The sequence below is a fragment of the Mus caroli genome, unplaced genomic scaffold, assembly GCF_978045245.1.
Source record: "Mus caroli unplaced genomic scaffold, Mus_caroli_1 scaffold_18, whole genome shotgun sequence".
Lineage (NCBI taxonomy): Eukaryota > Metazoa > Chordata > Mammalia > Rodentia > Muridae > Mus > Mus caroli.
The window spans coordinates 10428861-10456586 of NW_028227273.1; the positions used below are offsets into that span (position 1 = coordinate 10428861).

Below are 27726 nucleotides of genomic sequence, written 5' to 3' on the forward strand. Positions count from 1 at the left end.
CAGCCATCTGTAAGTATGCACAGCTCACTGCATCAAGTACAGAGAAGTTGGCACTATTGCCCGTTTTCTGACCTTCTCATTACAAATAGAAGGGTTCTTGAGACTGTCCACCAACTCCTGGTCTTTCCTTCTTTCCTTCCTGTGCTCCTGCAGAGGTTTCTCTCTGAATCTGCCTGCCCTGGCACATCAAATATGTAAAACAATACAATATATGTCCCTTTGTGTTTGATGTGTTTCTAGTATGTTGTCGCATGGATCAGAATTTCTCTACTTTCTAAGGCTGAATAATATTCTGGTATGCCAATAGACCATTTTTCCTTATTCTGTTGATAAGATGATATCAATAGACATTGAGATTGTTTTCAAGTTTTCAGTTGTGAGTGATGAAGCAGTAAATGACCGTGGTCGGAATCTCTGCTCTCAGTTTGGCTGTAACACGTGGGCATTCAGCTCCCTTTGTTAGAACTTGTTTCCTACAGCGGCAGAGCTTCTCTCTCTCTCTCTCTCTCTCTCTCTCTCTCTCTCTTTCTTTCTTCCTTCCTTTCTTTCTTTCTTCTTTATTTGTTTCCCCTCCGCAAACCCCCTGTCGTAACCCCCCTCTGCTTCTGTTAGGGAGCTCCCCCCACCCACTCCTGCCTCATCACCCCAGCATTCCCCTGTATTTTTAAATTGTTAATAGGATTTGAATAAAACACATGATCTCTTAGGTGTAAAGTTGGCGTTGAAGATTCAAAACCGATTGAGAAAAGGAAGATACTCAGCTTTAGATTTTTATGTTCTTATTGAATTTTTTTGACTCACATAAATTATTCTCTTCAGGAAAAATCGTTGTCAATGAACTCCTAAGACACAGTCAATCTCTAGCTGTGTCTGTAAGGAAGAAATGCCAGCATAATGGTTGCTGCTTCTTTACAGAGACTCGGTTTTGATTTTCTCATGTCATATATAATGCTAAGCTTTGATTATTCTCATGTAGAGTTATACTAGATAATATTTTCTACCATAGGGGCTTCCTCTCAAAAATATCCAAACAATCTTGTGTAGGCGTATATGTCTAATATGTTGTAAGAACTAACTAAAATGAGCTAATTTTGTGTGTGTGAGGTGGTGAAACCTCATTGAAAGCCCGTTCTAATAAGTGTGAAAAAGTATTCCATTCTGGTTTTAAAAAAAATCTTCAGACTCATTGTGTGTGTGTGAATGTTTTGTGTTTGCACATGTATACATGTACCCCATAACATGCCTGGTGCCTGTGGAAGTCGACAGAGGGCATGGGATCTCCTAGAAGTGCAGATAAAGATGTTTGTGAGCCACCGTGTGGACCTGGGAACCATACTTAGCTCCTCCCTCGGTCAAGAGCAGCAAAGCTCTTAACTCCCTAGCCCCTCCCATTCTGGCTTTGATTTGCACTTCTAAAATGATTAGTAATGATGGTCTGCAAACAGAGCAGCTCTTAATATCTTCGTAGGTCTTTCAGAGTCTGTGGATTCCTTTACCCACAGTGTGTCGTACCTTCAGCAGTAGAGTCTTCCCTTCTAGTCCTGGTAGACAACGAAGAACAATGCACTAGCCTTTGTTGTTTGGGGACTTCTCTGGCCTTTCTACCTGGCACTGAGATTTTAATAACCCAGGTGCCCCATAGGTTCATGTGTTTGAGTACTTGAGTTTCCACACAGTGTCGCTGTATGGGAAGGTTGTGAAACTCTACTCGGTAGAGCCTTTAAAACTGGTGACTGGGAGCAGGTCTTGAAGCTTTATAGCCTTGTCCCACTTCCTGTTTATTCTGTGCTTCCTGCCTATGTATACAGTGTGACCAGCCAGTTTCCTATTCCTGTCACCTGACTTCTGTACCATGACAGAACTGTAACCCAGAATAAACTCTTCCTTCCTGTATGACTAGTCTAACACCTGTTTAATACCATGTTCAAATGACCAAAGTATGGCAGGTTTATATCAATAATCCCAGTCCTTGAGAAACTGGAGCAAGAGGATAGCTTGGGTCACATAACAAGATCATGTCTTATTAAAAAACAAAATGAGGGGGCTGGTGAGATGGCTCAGTGGGTAAGAGCACCCGACTGCTCTTCCGAAGGTCCAGAGTTCAAATCCCAGCAACCACATGGTGGCTCACAACCATCCGCAACGAGATCTGGCGCCCTCTTCTGGAATGTCTGAAGACAGCTATAGTGTATTTACATATAATAAATAAATAAATCTTTAAAAAAAAAATGAAACAAAAAAATAACAGCTGGGGTTGTGGGTCAATAATAAAATACTTGCCTAGCATGGTCAAGACCCTGGGTTTTAAATAAGGATTATTTAAAACTCAGTAAGAAAAAGACAACCCAATTAAAAGGTACATGCATTTTCCAGAGAAGGTATTAAAGTAATCAGTGGGCACAGGGGAAAGTGTTCCCTAGCATTTTGTCACTAGGGAAATGCACATCAAAGCCATCCACAGAATGTAAAAACAGCAACAACAGCACACTAACAAATATTCATGTACTATAGGTCTGACCTGAGGCAGGGGCATCCCAGTGATAGAATTGCAGGTGACAGTTGATGGTGTGCTGCTTGGGGACACTGACTGCTCTTATTACAACAAGAGCTCTGTGATTTGCCTACCATTGAGTGGAAATCTCTGTGTGGTTTAGGGACTACACTGTGAATGGTATAAAGTCCATTTTCACGGTGATTGTGGATGAATTGGCAATTCACACATCTAGAGCAGAGGTGGCAGTGGGTGGCCATTAGGACAGATGTGGTCTACTCCTGTGTTTTATTTGGCTCACAAGATGGTGCCTCCCTTTCCTTTAATTTGTTGCCAGCATTTCCAAATAGTGAGATTTCACATAAAAATTGAGGTTTCTGGCTTCCCTTGAAAAACACAGAAGATCTGGCAACACTGGTCTTCTGTTCCCTGGAGGCCACTAGTCAGCCTGAGCTGGATATTAACTGGCCTAGACACAGTGCTCTGCCATTTCTGTTGCCAGCACTCTGGACAGCTGAGTCTGTGGCTCCCAGTGCAATGGCTTCGGAAGCCCCTTTCTAATTGTACTGCCTTTATTGTTACCTTCTTCAAAAATATGCATTGCACTTTCCTGTGCTTGCGTACATAATTATACAGCTCATGTGTAGCAGTCAGTCACATTATAATTGTTAAGAGCTTATTAAAAAGCAGAAGAAAACAAAGTAACAGCTGGGGTTATGGGTCAGTGATAGAACACTTGCCTAGCATGGGCAAGATCCTACATTCTACATAAAGGTTATTTAAAACTCAGTAAGAAAAAGACACCCCAATTAAAAGTACATGCATTTCTCCAAAGACGATATTAAAGTGACAAAGGACACATGGGAAAGTGTTTCCTAGCATTCCTTCCACCAGAGAGGTCCCAGGCACGGAGCTTATGTCATCCGACTTAGCATCAAGTGCCTTTATCTGTTGAGCCATTTTGCTGGCTCACATTCTTAGTTTTGATAATCTCTCTGCTTATATTACTAGTTGACATACATTATTATGATGATGCCTCCTTTTACTATAGGTTCTGTTATAGAAGTTTAAAATTTCTGATTCTGAATGTTCTTCATGATTCTGGTATAACGCAGTGCTCACTCATTTGATAAGATAATTGAGGAAGGCTAATATTAGGATAGTGAAGATTTTTTTGTGACTCTGAAGGATCTTGACATGATGGCTTAGTGAAGATAGGCTCTGTTAGTATGTTGGAGTAATAATTATGCTTTATTCATAATAGTTTTTCCTTTATTAAGAGATTTATTTGCTTATTTTACCTGTGTGAATGTTTTGCCTGCATGTATATGTGTGCACCACATGTCTGCCTGTTTTTAAGGAAGTTAAAACAGCATTAGATCTAAAATTGGAGTTGTGATTGGTTGTGAGGAATCAGATGGGTGCTGGGAACTGAACATGGGTCCTCTTCAAAAACACCCAGTCCTACAACTGCTGAGCCATCTCTCCACATGATCTTCCCCCCTTTTCTTTTGAAAGACATTATATACCCTCATTATATTACCCAAGCAGGCCTGCAGCTCATGATTCTCCTGCTTTGACCTCCCAAATCCTGGTCTTACAGCTTGTGCTGCACTGACTGGTTGTTTTACTTTTCACTAATCAATCATCATAAAATAATCTCAGAGGCTGTGTGATGGAACTGCATACCCTTAGTCCCAGCAGAGGAAGGTGAACTCTTGAACTCTTGTGAGTTCAAGGCCAGTCTGGTCTTCAGAGGGAGTTCCGTGACAGACAGGAGGACTATGTATGCAGAGAAACCCTATTTTGGGTGGGAAAAATAATAATAAATTAAAAACAAAGAAAGAAAAGAAATCTTCTGAGTTAAATTACTTGAGGGGCTAATTGGCATTGTAAGATTAATAATACCATCCTGAATACTAACCGCTGTCTTGGCTGCTTTAATTCATGGATTCTATCAAGTTAAACCTCACAAGTGTCCTTCACAGATGAAAGGAGGAGCTCGGGTCTCCCTGGTGTGCTCATTGTCAGACGTGGGAAGTAAAAGTCCACTTTGGTTTTAGAAATATGGTATTAGAAAAGTCTCTGTTGTGTGCAGTGGTTGGACTTGCACAGCTGGTACAGCTGAAAAGGAAGTCATTGAATGAATTATCAGAATTTTTTTTCTCAGTTGCCTTTTTTATGAACACAATCCTTATTTTCTTTAGCCACACCCAATTAGGTAATGATTTTGAATATCTAGTTTAAACATTATAAATGGATTTCATGCCGTAACTACTTTCTAACTCTTACTTTCTGTTTATTTTACATTAGGTGAGAAATTCATCCACACTTCTCTTTAGTTCCTTGATCACAAGAGTTTTTGGCGTTAAGAGAGGAAAGGATGAAGTTTCCAAAACAAATAGGTAAGCCGAGTGCAACCTCACCTTCACACAGCCTGCTCAGGCTAATGTAGGTGCTGATTCACAGAGTCGTCAGTGAGCTAAGACTGTACAAGTGCTCCAGTGGGCTCAGCCATACCCTAGTCTGCATCCATGGGCGGATCAACTGTGTAATGAGCAGGTCTTGGGAGGCAGCAGGAGCAGGGCAGGGCTGCAGGGCAGTAAGTAGTGCAGACTGACTACCTCTGGGTACATAAGCAAGGCTTCTGTCTGTACTTGTTATCTTCTTCAAGTATTGATGAAGTGCCCCCAGTTACTCTTTCTAGTTGTATTTAAAAAACTATTCAGCACGTCATCTTGTCGTGTCCAGGTAGAGACGTAGCCATCTTTGTATGTGTTCAGTGTATGTACTGACTCCTTTTTCCTTTGTATGTGGAGAAGTTAGAGACTCAGACACGTGGAAGAATCAGTACTTCTGGCTTTTTGGAGTTTACTCTCTGGGATATATTTTCTCTTGACATGATATCTTTAGTGAACCTGTGCACACATTTTGATTATAGACAATTTAAATGCACGGTGAGGTTGTATCCGTTTCTAGAAGAGAAGCAATTAACTAGGGGGTTGTTTCCACTGCAGAGGAGTTGGTGCTTGTCTAACACCAGGTGTCACTGTTGTTTTGTGTTCAGTTGCTCCCTTACCATGACTGAGGATCCAGTTTGCTTGGCTAAGTGGTCTTTAGTTTTCCCTCTCACCTAAAAAGGTTGCCATGCTCCAAATTTAAGTTTTAGGCTAATTACTTAAAGAATAAAATTTATTTTTCCCTTTTTCTTTTTGGTTTTTGTTTTCTAGACAGGGATTCTGTGTGTAGCCTTGCCTGTTCTAGACTTCTCTCTGTAGACCAGGCCCACCTTGAGTTCATAAAGACCCACCTGCCTCTGCTTCCTGAGTGCTGGGATTAAAGGCCTGCTCCATTATTGCCCAGCTATCAGCACGTCATTTGGATGCTTTGCACACCACTCCTAAGATGATCTGTTGCACCTCCAGCACCCACAGTGTTTCTCTGCTGCTGCTGCTGCTGTTGCTGCTGCTGCTGTTGTTACTGCTTCTTCTTCTTCTTCTTCTTCTTCTTCTTCTTCTTCTTCTTCTTCTTCTTCTTCTTCTTCTTCTTTTTTTAAGATTTATTTACTTATTTCATGTATATGAGTACACTGTAGTTGTCTTCAGACACACCAGAAGAGGACATCGAATGCCCATTACAGATAGTTGTGAGCCACCATGTGTTTGCTGGGATTTGAACTCAGGACCTCTGGAAGAGCAGACAGTGCTCTTAACCACTGAGCCATCTCTCCAGCACAGAATATATTTTCTTGTGATAGAACTAAGTCTTAGGAATTAAAAAGTATGCTAGACACTGTGACACTGAGGCATACCACTGTGATACCAGTGCTAGAGTGGCTGAGGTAGGAGGATTGTGAATTTGAGGCTAGCCTTGACTACAGACGGAAACCATGTCTCCCAGGAAAAAAAGGTTATGAGATATGTGCTGTCAGTGGAACTTTGTGTCACTCTGAATTGTAATTTAAAAATCTATTTACCACTCTGTAAAACTCACCATATATTTAAAAGGGAGGTAACTGGATATAATTATGAATCACCTAAGAATTTGATGAAAATACTAGACTATTTTTTAATCATTATTATTTTTCTGTGTATCTATGTGAGAATATGTACACATGTATGCAGTACCGACAGAGACCAGAAGAGGGCATCAGGCCCCGTGGAGCTGGAGTTACAAGAGTCTGTGAACCACCTGATGTGAGTGCTGGCATCTGAACCCAGATTCTCACAATTGAGCTGCAACTGTTTTTAATGGCTGAGGCATTTCTCTAGTTCTTAGTCTGTTCTGAAATCCAAATTGTAGTTCAAAAGCAAAACATTGCTTGTTTGGAAGGATGATGATAATTTTTGCTTTTCTTAAAGTAGTTTGTCCATTGAGTAGTTTAAAATGACTAGTGCTGCTTCTCTTTAGGTCTGTGCACCTGGGGCATAATTCTGCAGTGTGCTAAGGTTCCACATAGTTCAATCAGCTTATAAAACCGTGACTACTGGTGATACAAACTGAGCCCTGTAGCCTCAGTCCTCAGGATGCCGGTGCAGGAGCATCTGGAGCTGAAAGTCAGCCTGGGCTACATAGCTAGTTTGAAGCCAGCCTGTGCTACGGGGAACTTTGTCTTGGAAAAGCAAATATAATTGGTTTCTTCTTATAGTTGTGAAGTGCATACAGATTTTACTATGTACTAGAGAAAATGATGAGATTTGTTTAATTTAGGTTGAAAGGGGGGAAGAATATGGCAGTGATAAACATGGTTTTACCAATGTTACACTGATGGAGATTCCTTCTGTACATTGATTCTCTTTGAGTTGGAAAGGGTAGGAAATGTGAACTTTCCTGGAGAGAAAGAAGCCGAATGGTTCTAGTGCAGTGGAAGGGAAGCGAGGAAAAGGAGGAAATGGATTCTTTATTCAGTGTGATGGCCGAGTTTGGTCAGAGCCCTTATGTTTGTCATCTGAAGGTTTGTCAGGACCATCCTTACACAGGCTTCTGCTTTCTCCCAACTGGGAAGCCTGTCTTACTGTCATTGGAGCTGCACTCTAACGCCTTCATGGCCTCCAGTTTGCAGCAGCAGTCGGTCTGCAAACGAGATGTACTTAGTTGCGTCGCTCTCTGCTGCAGTGCACATCTGCTTGTTCATACTGAGGCCTTTCCGTCTATTGTTTGGTGTTTGCTGGAAATGATGGCTTGACTTTTGGTTTTTGCAGTCGGGTAAGCTAACTCACCTGGTGACATCTCACAGGATGGTGATGTTTGCTTTCACACGGTCGCTGCTCTTCCAGAGAACTACAGCTGTGTGCTACTGGTCAGGAAGGAGTCGACAGGAAAAGAACACCTGCCTTTTTCATCAGCTGTGAAAATCCTGTTTCTTGGAGTAAACAGCTTGGTTTCTAGGCTTTCTGCTGCCACTGGCAGTGACCTTCATAAACCCCTTTAGCCTCTCCCCACTACCATCCTAGGGTACTGAGGCCTAGGCTTCTGTCCTCGTGGGGCTACTGTGAGCAGAGAACTAAGCACTAGACTGCCTTTTCCTCTGACAGGGCTGGAGTCCTGCACGCACACAGACGCATTTGCTATTCCTTCTGTCCTGCTTCTGCCATCCTTGCCCTGCATCCGTGCTGCCAGGTTTTTGAGAAAAGTTAGCTGTCAGTGTCTTGACATTGTTTGTATACTTGGTGCCTCTCATACTCTCTTGCATGTAGGAGACTAACAGACAGACTTGCTTCATAAACACATTCTTGGTGCTAAACAAAGGAAGAAGAAACTGGTTTCTCCTGCTTTTATCCCCAGATGGCTGCAGTAATTGACTGAAACAAGTTCTAGCTGATCTCTCTGTGCCTGGAGTTTTCCTCTGTAAAATGAGGGTTCTTGGAGTATCCCTGCTGTCTATCCTTCTTTAAATGCTAAGCTCGGGCTTTCCGTAAAGTTCTTAGAATTGCAGATTCGGTTAAGTGCAGTTCCTAGTGCATAGACCTGCCACATAGTTGGGTAAAACAAACAAACAAACAAAACCTACTTTCATAAATAAAGAAGTGATCGAGAGTCCATCTTCCTTTGTAAGTGTATTAAAATAAAGGTACTTTTTGAGCTCATTGGCCGTGTTTTATATGTATTCTTTGGTCCATTTTATCTGTCTGCATGTTTTAAACTGTGCATCTATTGAAGGCTATCTTGTGTTGTTTGTGGTTTTGAACTGTTAACAGATAAAGCTGTGACGGCCATTCATATATTTGTATAACCACAGAGTTTCCCTTCCCTGGATTGAGTGGCGAGTTTTTAAAATTTTTTATTTATATTTTGTGTGTGGGTGTTTTGCCTACGTGTGTTGTGTGTCTGTGCAACATGTCCATGTAGTACCCACTGAGGCCAGAAGAGTCAGGTCCTCTGAACTGGACTTACAGGTGCTTGTTAGCTGCCATGTGGGTTCTGGTAATGGAATCCAGTTCCTCTGGAGATCAGCCGATACTCTTGTTTAATCACTGAGCCATCTCTCCAGCCCCTTATGTGTTGTGTTCTTGAGTAATATTTTATTTAGATTTTCTAAAAGCCATTTCCTGTGTTTCTTGTCATCTAACAGACTTAGAACTCAGCCTGACTCAGAGCTCTGACCATGCTTTCTCAAACAGCTCCATCTGCACAGGGAGGGTGGGGGTCCTTCATGACTCTTCCTTTCATACAGCAGAAGCAAAATATATGTGGTCTTTAACTCTAGGTCGGTCTTTCCCCGATTTCATTAAACCCTATGTGAATTAACCTTCAAGTAGTCTTATTCAAGCTCTATAACCAATGTCGATGGATAATCTTCTGAAAAGCTTTATTTTTGACCATATGACATCCATATGCACAGTGGAGAGGAAGAGAGTGAATTAGGGTAGCGTTTGCACATTCCTAATGCAGTGTGGCGCTCATGGCAAGCACCTACTGTGAACTGTTAGCACTGTTCACTGTGTTAACTGGGAGAGGAGCAAATGAGGGCCTGAAGCCTGGTCTAGAAGCAAGGAGCTTACAGTTCAGCTGAGGACACAAAGATTGAGACTGGGAACCAGGTGAAATGGAAAATATATACCATCATTATCTGCATAACATGATACAAGTACTGAATTCTGTAGATATTTATAAATGGAAAGCTAAGTGGAATATTGAAGGGAAGTTTTCTTTAAAAGGCACAGTGGATGAGTAGACCTGGGTACATGCGAGAAATCCAATCTAAAAAGGACAATAAAACTTGATTTATTGCTATGCACTTTCTTTATTTTGTCTTCTTAAAGAGAAATGCATAGAAAGATTTTGTACAGTGTAAGAAGGAAATGTGTCTGGAAAAACATTATTAGATCCAAATACATGGACCTCCGTGACTGTGTAAAGACACTGCACATGGGCCTCAGTGACTGTGTAAGGACACTGCACATGGACCTCAGTGACTGTGTAAGGACACTGCACATGGACCTCAGTGACTGTGTAAAGACACTGCACATGGACCTCAGTGATTGTGTAAAGACACTGCACATGGACCTCAGTGACTGTGTAAGGACACTGCACATGGACCTCCGTGACTGTGTAAAGACACTGCACATGGACCTCAGTGACTGTGTAAGGACACTGCACATGGACCTCAGTGACTGTGTAAGGACACTGCACATGGACCTCAGTGACTGTGTAAAGACACTGCACATGGACCTCAGTGACTGTGTAAGGACACTGCACATGGACCTCAGTGACTGTGTAAAGACACTGCACATGGACCTCAGTGACTGTGTAAAGACACTGCACATGGACCTCAGTGACTGTGTAAGGACACTGCACATGGACCTCCGTGACTGTGTAAGGACACTGCACATGGACCTCAGTGACTGTGTAAAGACACTGCACATGGACCTCAGTGACTGTGTAAGGACACTGCACATGGACCTCAGTGACTGTGTAAGGACACTGCACATGGACCTCAGTGACTGTGTAAAGACACTGCACATTGACCTCAGTGACTGTGTAAAGACACTGCACATGGAGCTCAGTGACTGTGTAAGGACACTGCACATGGACCTCAGTGACTGTGTAAGGACACTGCACATGGACCTCCGTGACTGTGTAAAGACACTGCACATGGACCTCAGTGACTGTGTAAGGACACTGCACATGGACCTCAGTGACTGTGTAAAGACACTGCACATGGGCCTCCGTGACTGTGTAAGGACACTGCACATGGGCCTCAGTGACTGTAAAGACACTGCACATGGACCTCAGTGACTGTGTAAAGACACTGCACATGGACCTCAGTGACTGTGTAAGGACACTGCACATGGACCTCAGTGACTGTGTAAAGACACTGCACATGGACCTCAGTGACTGTGTAAAGACACTGCACATGGACCTCAGTGACTGTGTAAGGACACTGTACATGGACCTCAGTGACTGTGTAAAGACACTGCACATGGACCTCAGTGACTGTGTAAAGACACTGCACATGGACCTCAGTGACTGTGTAAAGACACTGCACATGGGCCTCAGTGACTGTGTAAAGACACTGCACATGGGCCTCAGTGACTGTGTAAGGACACTGCACATGGACCTCAGTGACTGTGTAAAGACACTGCACATGGAGCTCAGTGACTGTGTAAAGACACTGCACATGGACCTCAGTGACTGTGTAAAGACACTGCACATGGACCTCAGTGACTGTGTAAAGACACTGCACATGGACCTCCGTGACTGTGTAAAGACACTGCACATGGACCTCAGTGACTGTGTAAGGACACTGCACATGGACCTCAGTGACTGTGTAAAGACACTGCACATGGACCTCAGTGACTGTGTAAAGACACTGCACATGGACCTCAGTGACTGTGTAAGGACACTGCACATGGATCTCAGTGACTGTGTAAAGACACTGCACATGGACCTCAGTGACTGTGTAAAGACACTGCACATGGACCTCAGTGACTGTGTAAAGACACTGCACATGGACCTCAGTGACTGTGTAAAGACACTGCACATGGACCTCAGTGACTGTGTAAAGACACTGCACATGGATCTCAGTGACTGTGTAAAGACACTGCACATGGACCTCAGTGACTGTGTAAAGACACTGCACATGGACCTCAGTGACTGTGTAAAGACACTGCACATGGAGCTCCGTGACTGTGTAAAGACACTGCACATGGACCTCAGTGACTGTGTAAAGACACTGCACATGGAGCTCCGTGACTGTGTAAAGACACTGCACATGGACCTCAGTGACTGTGTAAAGACACTGCACATGGAGCTCCGTGACTGTGTAAAGACACTGCACATGGACCTCAGTGATTGTGTAAGGACACTGCACATGGACCTCAGTGACTGTGTAAAGACACTGCACATGGACCTCAGTGACTGTGTAAAGACACTGCACATGGACCTCAGTGACTGTGTAAGGACACTGCACATGGACCTCAGTGACTGTGTAAAGACACTGCACATGGACCTCAGTGACTGTGTAAAGACACTGCACATGGACCTCAGTGACTGTGTAAGGACACTGCACATGGACCTCAGTGACTGTGTAGAGACACTGCACATGGACCTCAGTGACTGTGTAAGGAAACTGCACATGGACCTCAGTGACTGTGTAGAGACACTGCACATGGACCTCAGTGACTGTGTAAAGACACTGCACATGGACCTCAGTGACTGTGTAAAGACACTGCACATGGACCTCAGTGACTGTGTAAGGACACTGCACATGGACCTCAGTGACTGTGTAAGGACACTGCACATGGACCTCAGTGACTGTGTAAAGACACTGCACATGGACCTCAGTGACTGTGTAAAGACACTGCACATGGACCTCAGTGACTGTGTAAAGACACTGCATGGCTTTACTTTCTAGTGTGGAAGGACAGGACCTCAGTGACTGTGTAAAGACACTGCATGACTTTACTTTCTAGTGTGGAAGGACAGGATCTCAGTGACTGTGTAAAGACACTGCACGACTTTACTTTCTAGTGTGGAAGGACAGGATCTCAGTGACTGTGTAAGGACACTGCATGGCTTTACTTTCTAGTGTGGGAAGGACAGGACCATTTTAGTTACTTTTTTTCTATCTTGGTGGCACAGATGTGCCAGCATCTTCTAAGGAGTGTCTTACTCAGCCCAGCACTGTGCTTACTGGAAGATTGTGAAGCAGTTGCCAGACAGAACTACTTTTCTCTTGTTTTTCATGTTTTCTAGGAAAACAGATTCCACACGTTTCTGTGGTTACCTACTCCATTGTTGAAGGAAGAACTGGATTCTCAAAACTAAAATTGAGAGCTGTAGAGTATGTGGGCTTTTGTGTTTTTGAAAATGTAATTATTAGAATTCACAATAGGTTGTTTGATTTGAACTGTATAGTAGCTTGCAGCAAGTACTTATTCGGCCAAACTGAAACCAGAATTTTTCCAAAAGAATTCTCATTTTCTTCACTAAGTGGGCATTTGTTGTGTCCTTACTCTGGACCAGGTACTAGAATACAGATAGGGATCAGAAGTATTCCATGCTGTTCTAAAGATGTAGCTTAATTGAAGGTCTGCATGGCGTCCGCAGAGCCCTGGGTTCAGGCTCTAGTACCACTGAAACCCCAGGTGGTGATGCATGCATAAAGTCCCAGCACTTGAGAGGGAAGACAGGAAGGCTGGAAACTCAAGTTCATTCTTAAGAATTAGAAGCTAGGGCTGTAGAGTTGGCTCAGTGTCAAGAGTATTGTTGTTGCAAGGACCCAGGTTCGAGTCTCAGCACCCACATGGAAGCTTACCACTTCAAAGACCAGCAACTGTGGTGCATAGACACATATGAAAGCAAAACTCTAATACACATAAAATAATAAAAATCTAAAATATTTTTAAAACATTTGTTTACTTATTTTATGAATATGAGTACACCACCATTGTTCTCTTCAGACACACCAGTAGGGGACATCAGACCCCATTACAGATGGTTGTGAGCCACCGTGTGGTTGCTGGGAATTGAACACAGGACCTCTGGAAGAGCAATTGGTGCTTTTAACCACTGAGCCATCTCCCCCAGTCCTAATTTTTTTTTTTTTTTAAGTTAGAAGCTAGCCTTGGTTACAACATTTTGTCTAAAATAATTTGAGAAGACGGAGGAGAAAAAGGAAGTTGTCATAGCCAGTAAAGGCATGAGTCTCATAAGCCTGAACATGTAAATTCAGTTTCTTGAACCCACAATGAAAGCAGAAGGAAAGAGTGATTACAGAGTTGACCCTGCCCCTCCCCATCATACCTACATGCACACGCACACACACGCATGCGCACACACACTAATTCCATGTCCTTGGGAAAACTGAAGGGTTGATGATTATCTGCTGTGTTCGAGTCTGTTGAAGGGCAGGAGAGGTTCCCTTGATTCCCTGCCCGTTACCCATCCTGTGTTTGTACGGGCTAGGCCTTACCAGGCCCCCTTTACTCCATGCCTATGGAGGTAATGGAAGATGGGCTTCAGTACCAAGGATTCCAGAACCAGGAAGGTAGAAGTCTTGGATTCAGTTTGACTTACCCCAACAAGGTGTCAGTGCTGCTGTTAGACATTTGCCGTTTTTACAGTTAACTCTATAAAACTTTTATGTTTGATAATAGCTGGGTGCTATGGGATGAGAATTTGGGGGCTTATAAAAATTCTTTCCTGTAATGTGATTTCTTTTAGACTTAACTAAATATTTTTTATAGTCCATGCTTATGTTTTTCATTCATGTCTTTAATTAAAGCCAGTCTTGATTATAACAGCCATCATTACTTGGTTTTATCCTAAGACATAGTAGTGCTTTTCACACTTTGTAGATGTGAAAATTGAGTTACAGGAAAGATTTGCTCAGGATCATGAGTAGCACTAGCAGTAAAAGCCAATGATTATTTTTTAGCTCACATTAGTTTGACTAGAACATTTTTTAAATTGCAGGTTTTTCTAGTAGTAACAATAATACAAAGCTGTATTCAGTGATTCTTTTGTAGAATATGAATTTTATTCTTCTAAGAAGATACTTCACTTATCATAGGCTTTTAAATAGTGATTAAAAATCAAGAGTCCCATGTTTTGATATGGTTTTGAGGTATCATCCATTCATCGTCCACAGACATTTATAGAGCATTCAGTTTCTGTTTTTTAGCCAGAGAAGAAAAGTGACTGCTTTTAAAGACTGAGAAATAAGGCTCGAGACCCGTGTTGCTGTTGTTGAGTCGCTCTTACAACTAGAGTGAAGTCTATGCTGACCCTTTGAGCCAGGGTAGAGATCCATATCTTAAGTAACTGTTCAATTCTCAGGTTCAAGAATTGTAGGAAGAAAGCCACAAATAAAAATTTTAACTTAAAAAAAATTCTTGAAAGGTAATACGTTCATGAACTTGAAGAGGGCTTTAGTCATTGTGTTCTTAAACGTTGACTCTTGCATGGACCACGCAACCTTTGTTCTTAAGTACTGCCTCAGGCCATGGCCTGCTCGAATAACTCAGGCAGTGTTGTTTTCGTTAGAGCATGTTCTATGGAATTTTGGCAATGCATGCATCCTCTTTCTGTATCTTAGAAAAGCACGAGTAAATATTTTTTCTTTGCTTTGGTGTTTTTGTAGCTTAAATTTTATACGAGCCAGACTAATATAATGTAATACCAAGATTACATAATTTAAGACGTCAGGGTTGCTTCCAGGCCTAGGAGATAAATCTTCATTTATCGGGAGGGTTACAGGCAGTGCTTGTTGCACATTCACTACCTGTACAGACAGACAGACAGACCACAGGGCTGTTTTCGAAATGAGAGGGCAGAGTCAGAAAGGTTAAACACTGAGGAGCAGCTTCGTTAGAGCACAGGGAGTGTTCCCTTCTCATTCCAACTTAGTCCCCAAAACCGTTCCTGTTAGTGCTGAGGAATTTGAATGCTGTTGCAGACTAAATTTTTAGACTATGGTTGATAGCGTTTGTATTGACTATTTACTCTGTACCTGGGCACTGTGGCTCACGCCATGGTCTTACACTTCCAGGACTGTATTGTTTAGTGAAAGAGAAGATAATTTTGAACTTGTTGGTTACTAGACGCTCTAGTCCTGACTGTCAGAGATGTTAAAAGTTCTTTACAAATTAAAGCGCTTCCCAGAGAGGAAAAAGCTTCATATTTTCAACCATTTTATTATGAAGAGATCATTCCTTTTTTCCAAAGTCTTGATTCTTGGTCATGCTCTCATAGCATGGTTGGGGAACTAATTAGGACGCCAAGGGCCTAATCAGGTCATGAGTTGGTGTGTGTTTATGTGAGAAAATTAGTTAGCAGCTGAGCCCAGGAACAGTGGTGAGTAAATAGATAGGCTCTGGGCCCTTTTTTGAGGCATGTAACTGCTCTGAGAGGGGCGGCTTCCCAACCAAAGTTAAGTTCCACTCACAGGAGTGATGAAGGTTGGGGGTGGATGTTTACTAAGCAATTAATGATGTCAATTGCTATGTTCATCTAGGGTTCAGAATCTAGACCATCTCCAGAGCTCTGAAGATGTCTTTATAAAGAATAGAGATGTCAGGCATAGTGGCGCATGCCTTTATCCCAGCACTTGGGAGGCAGAGACAGGGGGATCTCTGTGAGTTTGAGGTCAACCTGCTCAACATAGTAAGTTCCAGAATAGCTAGAGCTGTATAGTAAGACCCTGTCTTGAAAAAAAAAAAACAAAACAAACAGAAATAGTGACTTTAATATTGAAAGATAATATATGCAGTATTTTGTTTTAGCCTATAAGAAAGTTTATTTTCTTTTTATATTTTTCTACATATAATTATAAAATGTTGAACTGAGGCTGTTTTCTGTGACTTTATACACATCATTTTTGTAATCATCTTGCATTTAAAAGCAGTGTCGTCTAGTCTTAGTACATTTTGTGTTTCTGAATCAGACTGCCTGAGGCTAGGTGATACATAAAGCTTGGCCTAGGATTCTGGTGGCTGCAAGTGGTCAAAATCATGAACGTGGCATTCCGGAGACAAAAGTCAGCACAGACATCAGGGCCAAGTGTATGGGCGGCCTTGTTGTACTATGACCTACTCTGTTGCCAGGTGATCCATCCTTCAAGACAGCATAGTCCACTCGTGAGTGTGTAATTTTCCTGTGATCACATTACCTTCTTTTACTGGTTCCATCACGTCTGAACTGTTATGCCGAGCGCCAGACTTCCAGTATATGTACCTTTGAGGGACAAACTACATCTGTCCCGTATTTAACTTCCAGAAAGAAAGTACATCTTTTCAGATAAATGGTGTGGTAAACATTAAAATAGAGATTCTGACTATGATATAGTTACTCTCTGAGACTGACAACGCTATTTTGCAAAATGAAATGTCTCCCAGCATCATAGCTATGGTGGTTTGAAGACTTTGATAGGCTCATATATTTGAATGCTTGATCCTCTGTTGGTGTAGCTGTTGGAGAAGGGTATGGCTGTGGCATTGTTGGAGGAGCTATGTTACTGGAGATGGGCATTGTCCACGTCATTTTCAGTTAGCTGGTTCTCTCTGCCTCATGCTTGTGGGTCAGTGTGTAAGCTCTCAGCTACTGCTCCAGAGCAGTGTGTTCCTGGCTTCTGCCACGGTCCCCACAGTGACTATCATGGATTCACCCTCTGTAACTCTCCAATAAAGTGTTTCTTTTATAAGTTCCCTTGGTCATGGTACCTTAGCATAGCACTAGGAAAGAAAGGAAGACAATAGCTGATCTGTTATCAGCTAATAGCAAACTGTGATTTACTTTGGAATTTGACCCATATGTTACAATGTTGATTTTCTTGTTGGAAGGTAAAACTGTGTGAAGTCAAATAATACAAGTTTATTGGAATTGGTATTTTAGATTTATTTTTATTTCTGGGTCCCAAATCCACATTCATTTTAAATAAAATGTGGTATTTTAATCTGACATTTTTGGCCTCTCTGCTCAAATTCGTCTTGTTGTCCTGAATAATCTCTCTTTTTCTGGCAGCCAAGTTTTTCTTTTCCGTCCTGTAATTGTTGAGCTGTATATTCTATGCAAACTGCTTCTATAGAAGGAGCACGAAGCTGTCTGGCTCAGGGCAGACCAGTTGGGCTGACCAGGAGAAGAGTAGACTAGCTGCATTGCATGGGTAGGGCCTGATCTATCTGCTGAGTCTTGGAGGGAGGGCTAGAGTTTCCCCTCTGTGAGCACAGAACTCAGCTCTGTGCCATCTTCATGTTTGCTGGTTCATTTCTGTGACTACTGAGGTCTCTGAGTCTTCAGGTGCACAGAGGTGTCATCTCTGCCCCTTTATTCAGTCGATCCCTTCAGCACCCCCATCACAGTCCAGACGCTCCTGTGCTTGTGCCATGTCTACAGAATTGGTGTCCCTTCATTCAAGCCTGTGGGCACTGACAGGGCTCAGACACTTAGAGAATAGAATCAGAATTTGAGGACAAGTAGAGCAATGCTGTGACCCACCGAGGACTGCTTCCTCCAGCTAACTGCACAGGCAGGAAGGTGGGGAAGCACCCTGGCTTCTGTCTCCCTCCCCTCAGGATGAGGCTGCTGCTGCTCCTACAGTTTCCGCTTTATCCTCTGAACAAACGCACCTCCAGCAGAACTCGGTCCCAGGCTTTAAGCTTGCATGCTTCAAACTCTTTCCTTTCTCCATGTTTTCTTCCTGTGTGTACTGTTCTTCTTTATCGAGTTCCTTACCCTGCCAAAATAAGGAAGTACAGAGCAGTGTTGACACTATCTTCCAGATTTATATTTGGAAATGAAGTGATAACTTCAAGAAACAATGTCACTGATCTTTACAGATAAGACATGCCCTGCTTTCACTAAAACAAAAATAAACTAACAAAAACCAATCAAAAACCAAAATAAAAACTTAGTATAGGCCAGCATCTTTATCTTCTTTATGATTTAATTAAGCTTTCTCTAAAGTGTTAACACTCAAGAAGTGTTTTGAATGGTACTTTCTCATTTTGGTTATTTACCAGCAAGTTGATGTCTTAATGTCTTTTCCTGTTGCTGTGATTAAACGCTCTGACAGACACAACTTAAGGCAGAAAGGATTTATTTGAGTTCACAGTTCAGGGTATAGTTCACCATGGCTGGAACATCAGGGCAGCAGGAGCCTGAAACAGAGACGATGAAGCTATGGTGCTGCTCTGTCACCTTTCTCCATTTACACAGCTCAGGTGATGCCCAGGTAAGATGGGTCTTCCTGTGTCAACGTGGTCAAGGCAGTCCCTCAGCAGGCATACTCAGAGGCTTGCCAAGCTCCTCAGTGATTCTAGGTCTTGTCAAGCTGGGCGTTTAACACTTAACTTTTTATCATTATAAAAATATAATGGTTCAATAGTGAAAGACCTCATTTCTAATGAGAATCTCCCTGAGATTGTTTCTCACTTGTTATGTAGCCTTGCCACAGATGGACTGATCATTTTTAAATACTTGGTTTTTTTTTTTCCTTCCTGTTTTTATCCCTGGCTGCCTTCAAAACTGCTCTGATATAACTACCATGCTGGTTGGCTTGTCCAAGAAAATTGAATTCTGTGGATTCCATTGTATTTTCTGTGGGGTTTCTTTGAAAACTCCCTCTTGCTCCCATCCTCATTAAATTGAAATTTAATGATTTTAAAGTCCCAGTAAGTTTGTCTTTATCTGGAGTAACTGTGTGCATATAATCTGATCCCATTGATGAGCATGTGTGCAGAAGCGTCCACTGTAGTAGGTCTAAGGAGTATACCAGAGCATACAGTGTGCTTGCAATGAAACGGACTCCAGTAAGATTGTAGGCAAAGTAGTTAAGGAAGAGGTAAGCTAGTGTTGTATTATGAAATGACAATAGTTTTAAGAGTGAGGAAATGCTTGCTAATTAGAAATGAAGTTATGTTCTGTTCTAGAATAACCGGAGGCAAGCTTCTAATGATTCTTACATATTCTTCCTGTGATGCTCATGCAGATATACATGCATGTATATTTGGTGCTCAGCCACCTCAAGAGATTTTGCTGCCTTTTAGAGGGACAATGTGAGTTTTGATATATATCCCTCTAAGGGGAGGTGTGAGGAGTGTAGTGGCTGTGGATCAAATCCAGGGTGTGGTGTCTATAAGGCAAGCACTCCACAACTGAACTTCCTCCCTGGGCCTTTGGATGCGTTCTTTATAACCAGAGACAATCTATAATTGTCAGTGTCTGTATTCTTTCTTGGGGAATAATGAGTGATGCTAACAGTGTTCTTTGTTCCCTGCAAATCTGGAGGGGTTGGCTCTCTCTTGCTTTCCATTGTGAATTCTGAGGCTAGGACTCATAATGTCAGGTGTGTATGGCAAAGCTGTTAATACGGGTCAGCTTGGCAGCTTTTAAAGCATCTCATGAGCATCATACACCTTACCTCTTCATAAGTGACTCATGAAGGAAGGTCTTTAGAATGAACAAGCCATAGTTTTCTTGATAATAATTCTGTCACTATTTTTTTGTCGTAGCATGTGTGCTTTTTGTTGAGAACTGGGCTCCTGTAGCCAGGACTGGCGTTAAACTTGCAGTGTTTTCCAGAATGACCAGGACCTCTTCTCGCTCCTGACATCCCCTTCTGAGTACCAGGACTGCAGGCTTGCGCTACCACACCTTGCAAATAATCCCATTACTAAATATTTCTTTCCTCCTAGCTTTAAAGATATTAATTCAGAAGGGTTTTAATACATGTAGTACTTTTCTTTAGCTCATGTCACCTGTGTGTAATTCCTAGGATACTACTTGCATACTACTTGTCTTTCCTAGGATACCCTGCATACTACTTGTCTTTAGGATCTGTTTGTGGTTGTCAGATCTTAGAAGACAGTTCTTCACGTGGCCTTCCTATTCCTATTAGTTGTCTCCCTTTTGCTAACCTTCTAAGGTTTCTGTCCCTCTGATCGCTCCCTGCTCTGCTGCTGCCTATCACTCTTGCTCATTTGCAGCCTATCTGATTTTTCCACATAATAAAAAATGGGGATTTTTTCCCATTTTGGGGGGAGGGGATTGTTTCTTTGGAATAAATGTTCAGAAATGGGAATACTGGGTTAAAGAATACAAATATTTTTAAACCTGATAGTCAAACTTCTTTTAAATGAGATTGTATCAACTTACAAATTTACCAGCATGTATAATCTTCTCAGTAGTGGCTATAATTACTTTTTTGTAAGGCATGTGTAAGGGAATGTGGGAGGAAAGGGCCATGCTGTGTCAATTTCCTTTGCTTTTTATTAGTGGGAGATTGAACATTTGCCACATTTATTTGTTGGTTAATTGTATTTTCTTCAGCATTGCTTTCGGGACCCTCTATAATTTACACCTGACCTTTTCACCTTATTTTCTATTATTCAAACTCACAAATATTTATTAAACTCTTGGGCTGCCGTCTCCCACCCAACAAATACATAGACTCTAATCAGACCAATCTGTCAGTGTTCCTCTGAATATGTTATGCTTTTCCTTTGAGAGCCCCCCACCCCAGCTTTTGTGGGGGGTTGGGTTTGGTTTGGGTTTTTTCCACTCCTAAAATGCCCATCCCTTCTTTTTTCCTTAAGTTATGCTTTCTCGCCATCAGATTCAGCTTCAACTTTTTACTCTCTGGGAAGTCTTCCCTGATGTGACTGTGGCAGACCTGGCTCAGGTCCCACTCTCCTTGTTCCCCGTCACTTGGTCTGCATCTGCCTTTGTAGCAGGTCCAGGAGAGCATGTTGATTGAGATAGACAGGGCAACAGAGAAATCTAGATCTCACTTCATTTGCTGTTGGTTTAGTGCCCTGCGCTCTGGTTCTTTCACCTCAGTGTTCTCAGGACCTGGGATAATCATGTCTGGCTCTATGGTGCTTGAGGGGTGAAGTGGAGGTGCTTGAGGACGGGGGGCCCTGTTGGGGTGCGTGGTGTACAGAACTCTCCTTTCAGTGCTTAGACGTGGTTTTGGTTGAGGTTGGTTTTCTCTTTAAGACCTGCACTGGTTGAAGTCAGTTGGAATTGCAGCACTGACAGCTGGGAAGGAGACATGGGGTCCCACTCTTAACCAAGAAACTGTTTGTATTTCATACCTACTGGCAAAGGTAAAGTCCAGGTCTGCCAACCACACTCCGGGGCAGGTGCCATGCTCAGGAGTAGTTAGACAATACAAAAGGAATGCCATGCATTGTTTGTTATTTATTTTATTTGTGTGTGCGGGGGAACTTTTAGTTTTGTTTTGTCTTACTGCTTTTGTTTTATTTTGTTTTTGTAGGGCCATGCGTGTTTATGTTTTAAATTAAATTGCATGATTCCACCCACTGACTCAGGGTTTGTGTTCTTTTGCTTCAGGATTCCTCCTTTTTGTTGTTGACATTTTGAGATAGGATAGCTTAACCAAGCTTGGCCAGGAACTGGCTGAGGCCCAGGATGACTCCTCATCTCCTTCTACCACCTCTGGAGTGCATAGCTTGTACGCCTGTGTGCCAATGTCCTCGCTTATGCAGTACTGGGGATTGAACCACAGCCTCCCAAATACTTTGCCAGCATTCTACTGACGGAGCCACAGCCATAGGGATGACCCCTCCTCATATACCTTAGACATGGTGTATTGTCTCCTATGAATTAATCTGTATTCTCAAAGAAATAGCAAAGAGAGGACTGCGTTGTGGATGTAGTGAGTTCCCAGCACACTGTGTAGTCGCTGCTTCAGTAGTGTTGAGTGGTCTGAGTAGCTGGGAAAGGAGGGCACTCAGAGCCAAGGGCTTGACTGTAGTTTACTAGCAGAGCTTTCTCCCAGGGCCAACAAAACAGCTAATCCTCACAAGGCGCTCAGGACACCATTCACTGAAACTAATGATACTAATGATAGGAACAAGGAATCCAGTGACCAAACATGAGTGGCACTAACATGAGTGGATTGAGAACATCATTTCCTATGTAGTGCAAAGCTTAAAGGAGTATGAGGGGAAGTGGTTGCTTTTTGATTATTCTGAAGTAAAAGTTACAGAAGAGAAAGACTTTCTGAATTCTCTTTCTCCTACGTCTACTCCCTACTTGCTATTTTATAAAAAAATTATAGTGAGTATATTTTCCTTGTAAATATTAAGCAGACCTGGATAGACATTGGCAAAGTAGATTACATCTAAGAATCTTTAGCTTACCTATTGAAGCTATTGGATATTATTGGTTTCTCTAGGCTTTTATATAAATAGTGAGATTTTAAATAGTGAAAACCATGTTAATTTTTAGGATCATTTTCCTTAGTAGAGACTAGTGATGGATAAGCTGGGAACAAACTTGTGTAGATTCTAAATGATCCAAAAGGGAAGCTTGAAATAGTTAACACTTTTGGATTTATATGATAGTTGTGTTTGTTTTTTAAAACAAAGTGCTTGCATTTGTATTCTCCATTAAAAATAAACATTGAGTTAGATGCTTGTTCAGCCAAGTGGAGTCAGTTATTCAGTAGAAATCCTAAAAAGATTCAAATTATACCACCAGATTTTACTTTCCCATAAAGGGTTGTATTCACTAATCTATGTGAGGAACCTATACTTAATAACACCATGAGAAGCTGTAAATGAAAGCAGAAAGCTGACTCCTTCTCCGTTTAACTGTCAGCTCCTGTGGTTTGGATTTGCAGCACTGTTATGCCCTCATTCACACCCTGGATTTCCAAGCATTTTCAAAAAGCTGAAATGGTGACTCAAGTTTGTCAACATGTGACAGGTTATTTTCCTTTATTTAAAATGTAAGTAACAAAAATTATTCTGGATGAAGATCTCCACTTATTTTAACTAGCAGCGGATGCTATCCATGATCAATACTTGTAAAGACCAGCACTTTGTACATATACCTCAAGCCTCACAAGTAAGCTTTATGCCTTTCCAAGCATAACAGTGAGCGAGTAAACCAAAATATCAGTCTCGTCTGGCTTAGCTCAGCACTCTTTTGATTTTTCCAGTCTGTTTGATGTAGAGGCTTACTGAGATTTATCTACTGAGCTGTTCATAGTCTGTAGGGTCAGAGCCCTGGCTGCATTATATAAGATTCCACCAGTGACAGAGGATATGGGTAGTCTCTGTAGTGTGGATACTTTAGTTCCTTGTGTTGCTCCTTGTTTTGCTTTTGAAAAATTTGAAACTATTCTCAAACTTTTATTAATATTCAGTATTTTTTTCATTTTCTAATTTTATACTGAAAGCCTTAAAACAGATGTGCTATAATTGGTTCAGTTTACTAAAGATTGTTTTAACATTTGGTAGAAACAGCTATGCAAATGTGAAAACGTTTCCAATTATTTGAAAGAGAAAATCTAAATAAAAGTATGCAGTGACCAATCGCAGGTACTGGCTGTATGCAGAGGATACAGTGACCAGTTGCAGGTACTGGCTGTATGCAGATGTGAATGTCCTCTTATTCTGCTATTTCTGGTTGCAATAACAGTAATGTACCCAGCATTATAAAAAAGCCTGCAGACTGTCTTCTCCTTATCTCATGTGTTCCCAGGCATTCCCAGTAGGATAAGTATTATTGCCCCATTCCAGATGGCATTCTTGGGAGTTTCTGTGATTAATTTGCTACATGTTTCATATCTGGTGTGATGCAGAGCTGGTGTTAACTCCTAACCTAGTTATTTTTCCATTATATCAAAGCTTTTTTGTTGACTAATATACACGAGTTCTAAAAGCATCTGAGTTTTGCTAGTGGTTTAATCGTGTCCTCTTTCCTGAGAGGTGGAATAAAATTGCTCAGGCTCCTGGAGATAAGAGCATTAGGTCATACTGGAGGAGTGATGACGTACATTCATCCCTGCTTCAGTACCCTCACATAGCAAACAGGACAGACGTCTGAGGCTTGTGGGATTGTGTTAATATTGTCCACACAACACTGAAAGGGTGCCTGGCATAGAGGAAATGCAGAGGACATTTTGCTGTTGCTAGAAACATTTATTCAGTGGACTTGGTTTGCTTGCGTGTGCAGAGTAATGTGCTGAGCATTTAAGTCTTTAGCTTTAAGAGTCTCCGAGTTAAGGGCTGGAGAGATGATTGATGAAAAGCACTTGCTCTTCTTACAGAGAGCCTGGCCTTGGTCCCCATAAATACCTTGATAGCTCACTCCAGCTCTAGGCAATCCAACTCCCTGTTCAGGCCGTTGCAGGCACAAACATGGATGTGTTACACATACATACTTCAGGCACAGTCACGTATACAAAAATAAAAAGACTCTCAGAGTCAACTAGAGTAGGTGCACTCCACATTGCAGGCCCCGGCCTCAGAGCCTTTTGTAGGGAGGGGTTTGGAAGCAGGGTATGATTGAAGATTATCCCGTAAAGTCAGGGTGTGAGCTTGAGAAATATATAGAAGTCAGGAAGTGAAGAAAATTGTGGATTGGTTGAATTGTATCATTTATAGAGGTGTTGAGGATGGTTGTGTGATAATTTGCCTGCCTGCCTTCCTTTCCTATCTCTATTTCACTCTTTCCCTCCTTCCCTCCCTCTCACCTACCTTTCCTTTCTCCCTCCATCATCCCCATCCCCACCCCCCAGGAATTTATGAGTCTCCGGCTACCCTCACACTCACTATGTAGTTAAGAATGACATTGAACTTCCGCTCCTCTCTCCTCTACCACTGATTACAGGTGTAAGTTACCACACCCAGGTTGTGTGGCCCTGGGAATGACTTCATGCATGCTAGGCAGGCAGTGTAGCAGCTGAACATCCCTAGCCTCCTGAGTTCACCTTTGACCCAAGACTCGAGATGCTAGAGGGAGAGCCAATGGAGCACGTCCGCTTGGCAGTTATATTACACAGGGTCTGGAGCCCAGGAGTAAGGTCTGCCTAGACAAAGGAGCCTTCCACGTGTAGCTGGTATTTTATGTCTCAGTGAGTAGGCTCACCAAATGGCTGAGAATGCCATCCAGGAGGCATCGCTGGTTAAATGATGTATGTGGTAAAATCTCTCAACAGAGATAGACTGCTCTAATATCAGATTTGGAGACGGGACATGTGTGCTTGTGTATCTTAAAATCAGTGAGTATTTTGGTTTTTTTCTGCAAAGTGCTTGGATTCCCCCGTGGAGGAAATGTGCTCCTGGGCTGTTCATCCCAAGACTCCCACCCTCTCAAGGCTCTTTGGGGAGCCTGCTGGTTCTTTGCCCAGCCATTGGAACTTAGTAGGGGAAGGCTGAACTCTTTTTGCTTTGTTATGGTTTTGAGTTCTTAAATGTAATTGGAGAAATAATGAAAGTATCCTTGGGATTAAACAAGTCCAATGGATTTTAATTTTCTTGACAAACTGTAATTAAGAAATTGTTTGGGGAGATTTGCTCTCTGAGTAGGATTAGCTCACCTATGTTTTTCATTTGGAAAAAAGTAGGTTTTGCATTAGAAAGCAAGGTTGGAGGAGTCATCTCCAGTGCTTTATGTAGTCAGGCTGCCAGGTGAAATGTTCCTCGTGATAGGAGAGAGAGGGAAAGACAATTAGAATATGCTAGGGAAAGGACTCTCTTTACCCGCTGTACCTGCTTTTCTCTCCAATTCTGGAAGGCTCTGCCAGCAGGGGTTTTTTCACCCCTATTCTTGTCCTGCCAAGAGTTGCATATTTTTGGCAAAATGTTCATTACTGGCCAGGAGTACACAAGAAAGCCTTTGCCAGAGAATTAAGCAAGCAGAAGTCTGTCAAAACAAATATTCTAGTTTGAAAATATAGTCCTGTAGGGGGAGGAGTGTGTAGTAGAGGAGGCCAGGGCATGCTCTGAGGCTGAGTATTCATTTCATAAGAATTCTGTGTTCTGAAAAGCTGCTGTTTGCCAGTGCTGAAGGAAGCAGGGCTGTGGTACATAAAATGTACTGATGAGCAAGGATGGGTTCCTGGGGATATGGGGTTTGTTCTTGGGTTTGGTTTGCTGCTCATCTGATGACAGCTTTTCTAAGAGGGAAACAGTTTGATAACAAATAGCCTTTTAAATTAAATTTAAGAGGTATTTAACAAAACTCATGTTTACATGGAAAAAACTCTGAGGCCTGAGGATATTAAGAACACATAAACAAATCCTCACAGAAACACCAGTCCATTTCATAAGCATTTATTTGGCTAGAAAATGCCAATTTCATATGACTCCAACTTTAAAAGTATTCATTATTGATTCTAAAAAGCAAAACTTGTTTTTCCCCCTCCATTTGTTTGTTATATAAAAAATTATTTTATACATGAAGAAGAGTATAGATTGGATAAACGCAAGTGTTTTTAGATTCCCTCATTATGTAGATACTCAGGGCTGCTACTTAAAAAGTTATGCTCTGAGTTGGAGAAATGTATTTATTTGTTAGCTGACATTTCTAGTTGGACCTGCTGGGGTGGGCATGGGTGCTAACTGTATTAACTTCAAGAGAGATAGAAAAAAAGATTGCATACAAAATTGGATTTTAGTTCTAAAGGATTTCCTGATGGAACATCTACTTGCTGCTGACAATAGTTTCTAAGAATTTTCTAAAAAAATAAAGCATACTACCTTGTAATATTTCAATAAATGTTGTATGTGATAAAGTATGTTAAAATACAATTAAAAACATCAATATGATATCAGTAAAATACGCATCAGTTTATTCTTCCCTCTTCCTGGCAGAACTTAGGTCACTCCTAAGTCACTCAGAGGACATGTGCCTGAGAACAGAGCATAGGGGAAGTATTTCTGCCCTTTGAGTCTCTGACTTGATCCACTTTAGTTACTGGAAGAGAGGTTAATTAATGTAAAATTTCTTTAGTTTTAGTGATTCAGAAGATTAAAAATCTTTTGAGGGCTTTAAAAGACCATGGTGCACCATTGGAATTTGCCTTTAGTAAATGTAACATTTGTTTTCTAAAGAATTATAACAACATACTTAAATTCCAGAACAGTAAGCAGAATAGCTTAAGTTCACTGACTTGAAAAAACAGTCTTTTATACTGCACGGTTCTAAAATAAATACTTAAAAGAAACAGAGAGCAAGCCATTCTATCTTGGATTTCATTTTCCTTCAGATAGAACAGCTAGAACAAACATTCTTGCTAGTTAGCATTGCCTGTGTTTTTATGAAGTTAATAACTAAGCTGTCAATCACGCCCTATATAAATACGGAGGTTGAATGCTTTCTGCTTCAGAAGCACTTTTATTTACAAGAGCTGCCAGCCAAGATTTCCAGAGCACTCCACGGGCTGTGTGCTTTGATCTGTGTTGAGGGCTGGTCTCTTTATACCTGTCGGTTTGCTCTTTATGATACCTTTGTGTGATCAGGTATTGGGAGAGCAG

The 27726-nt window shown here is 41.8% G+C and overlaps 1 protein-coding gene across 2 annotated transcripts in view; it reads left to right on the forward strand.

Moving 5' to 3' along the window:
- Thada (THADA armadillo repeat containing) overlaps positions 1-27726 on the forward strand; it is a 284103-nt gene that overhangs the window by 73916 nt on the left and 182461 nt on the right. For both annotated transcript variants that reach the window (XM_085833257.1, XM_029471016.2), the window contains one exon: positions 4805-4896. In XM_085833257.1, the coding sequence (XP_085689383.1) occupies positions 4805-4896 (92 nt within the window). The remainder of the gene's footprint in view (positions 1-4804; positions 4897-27726) is intronic.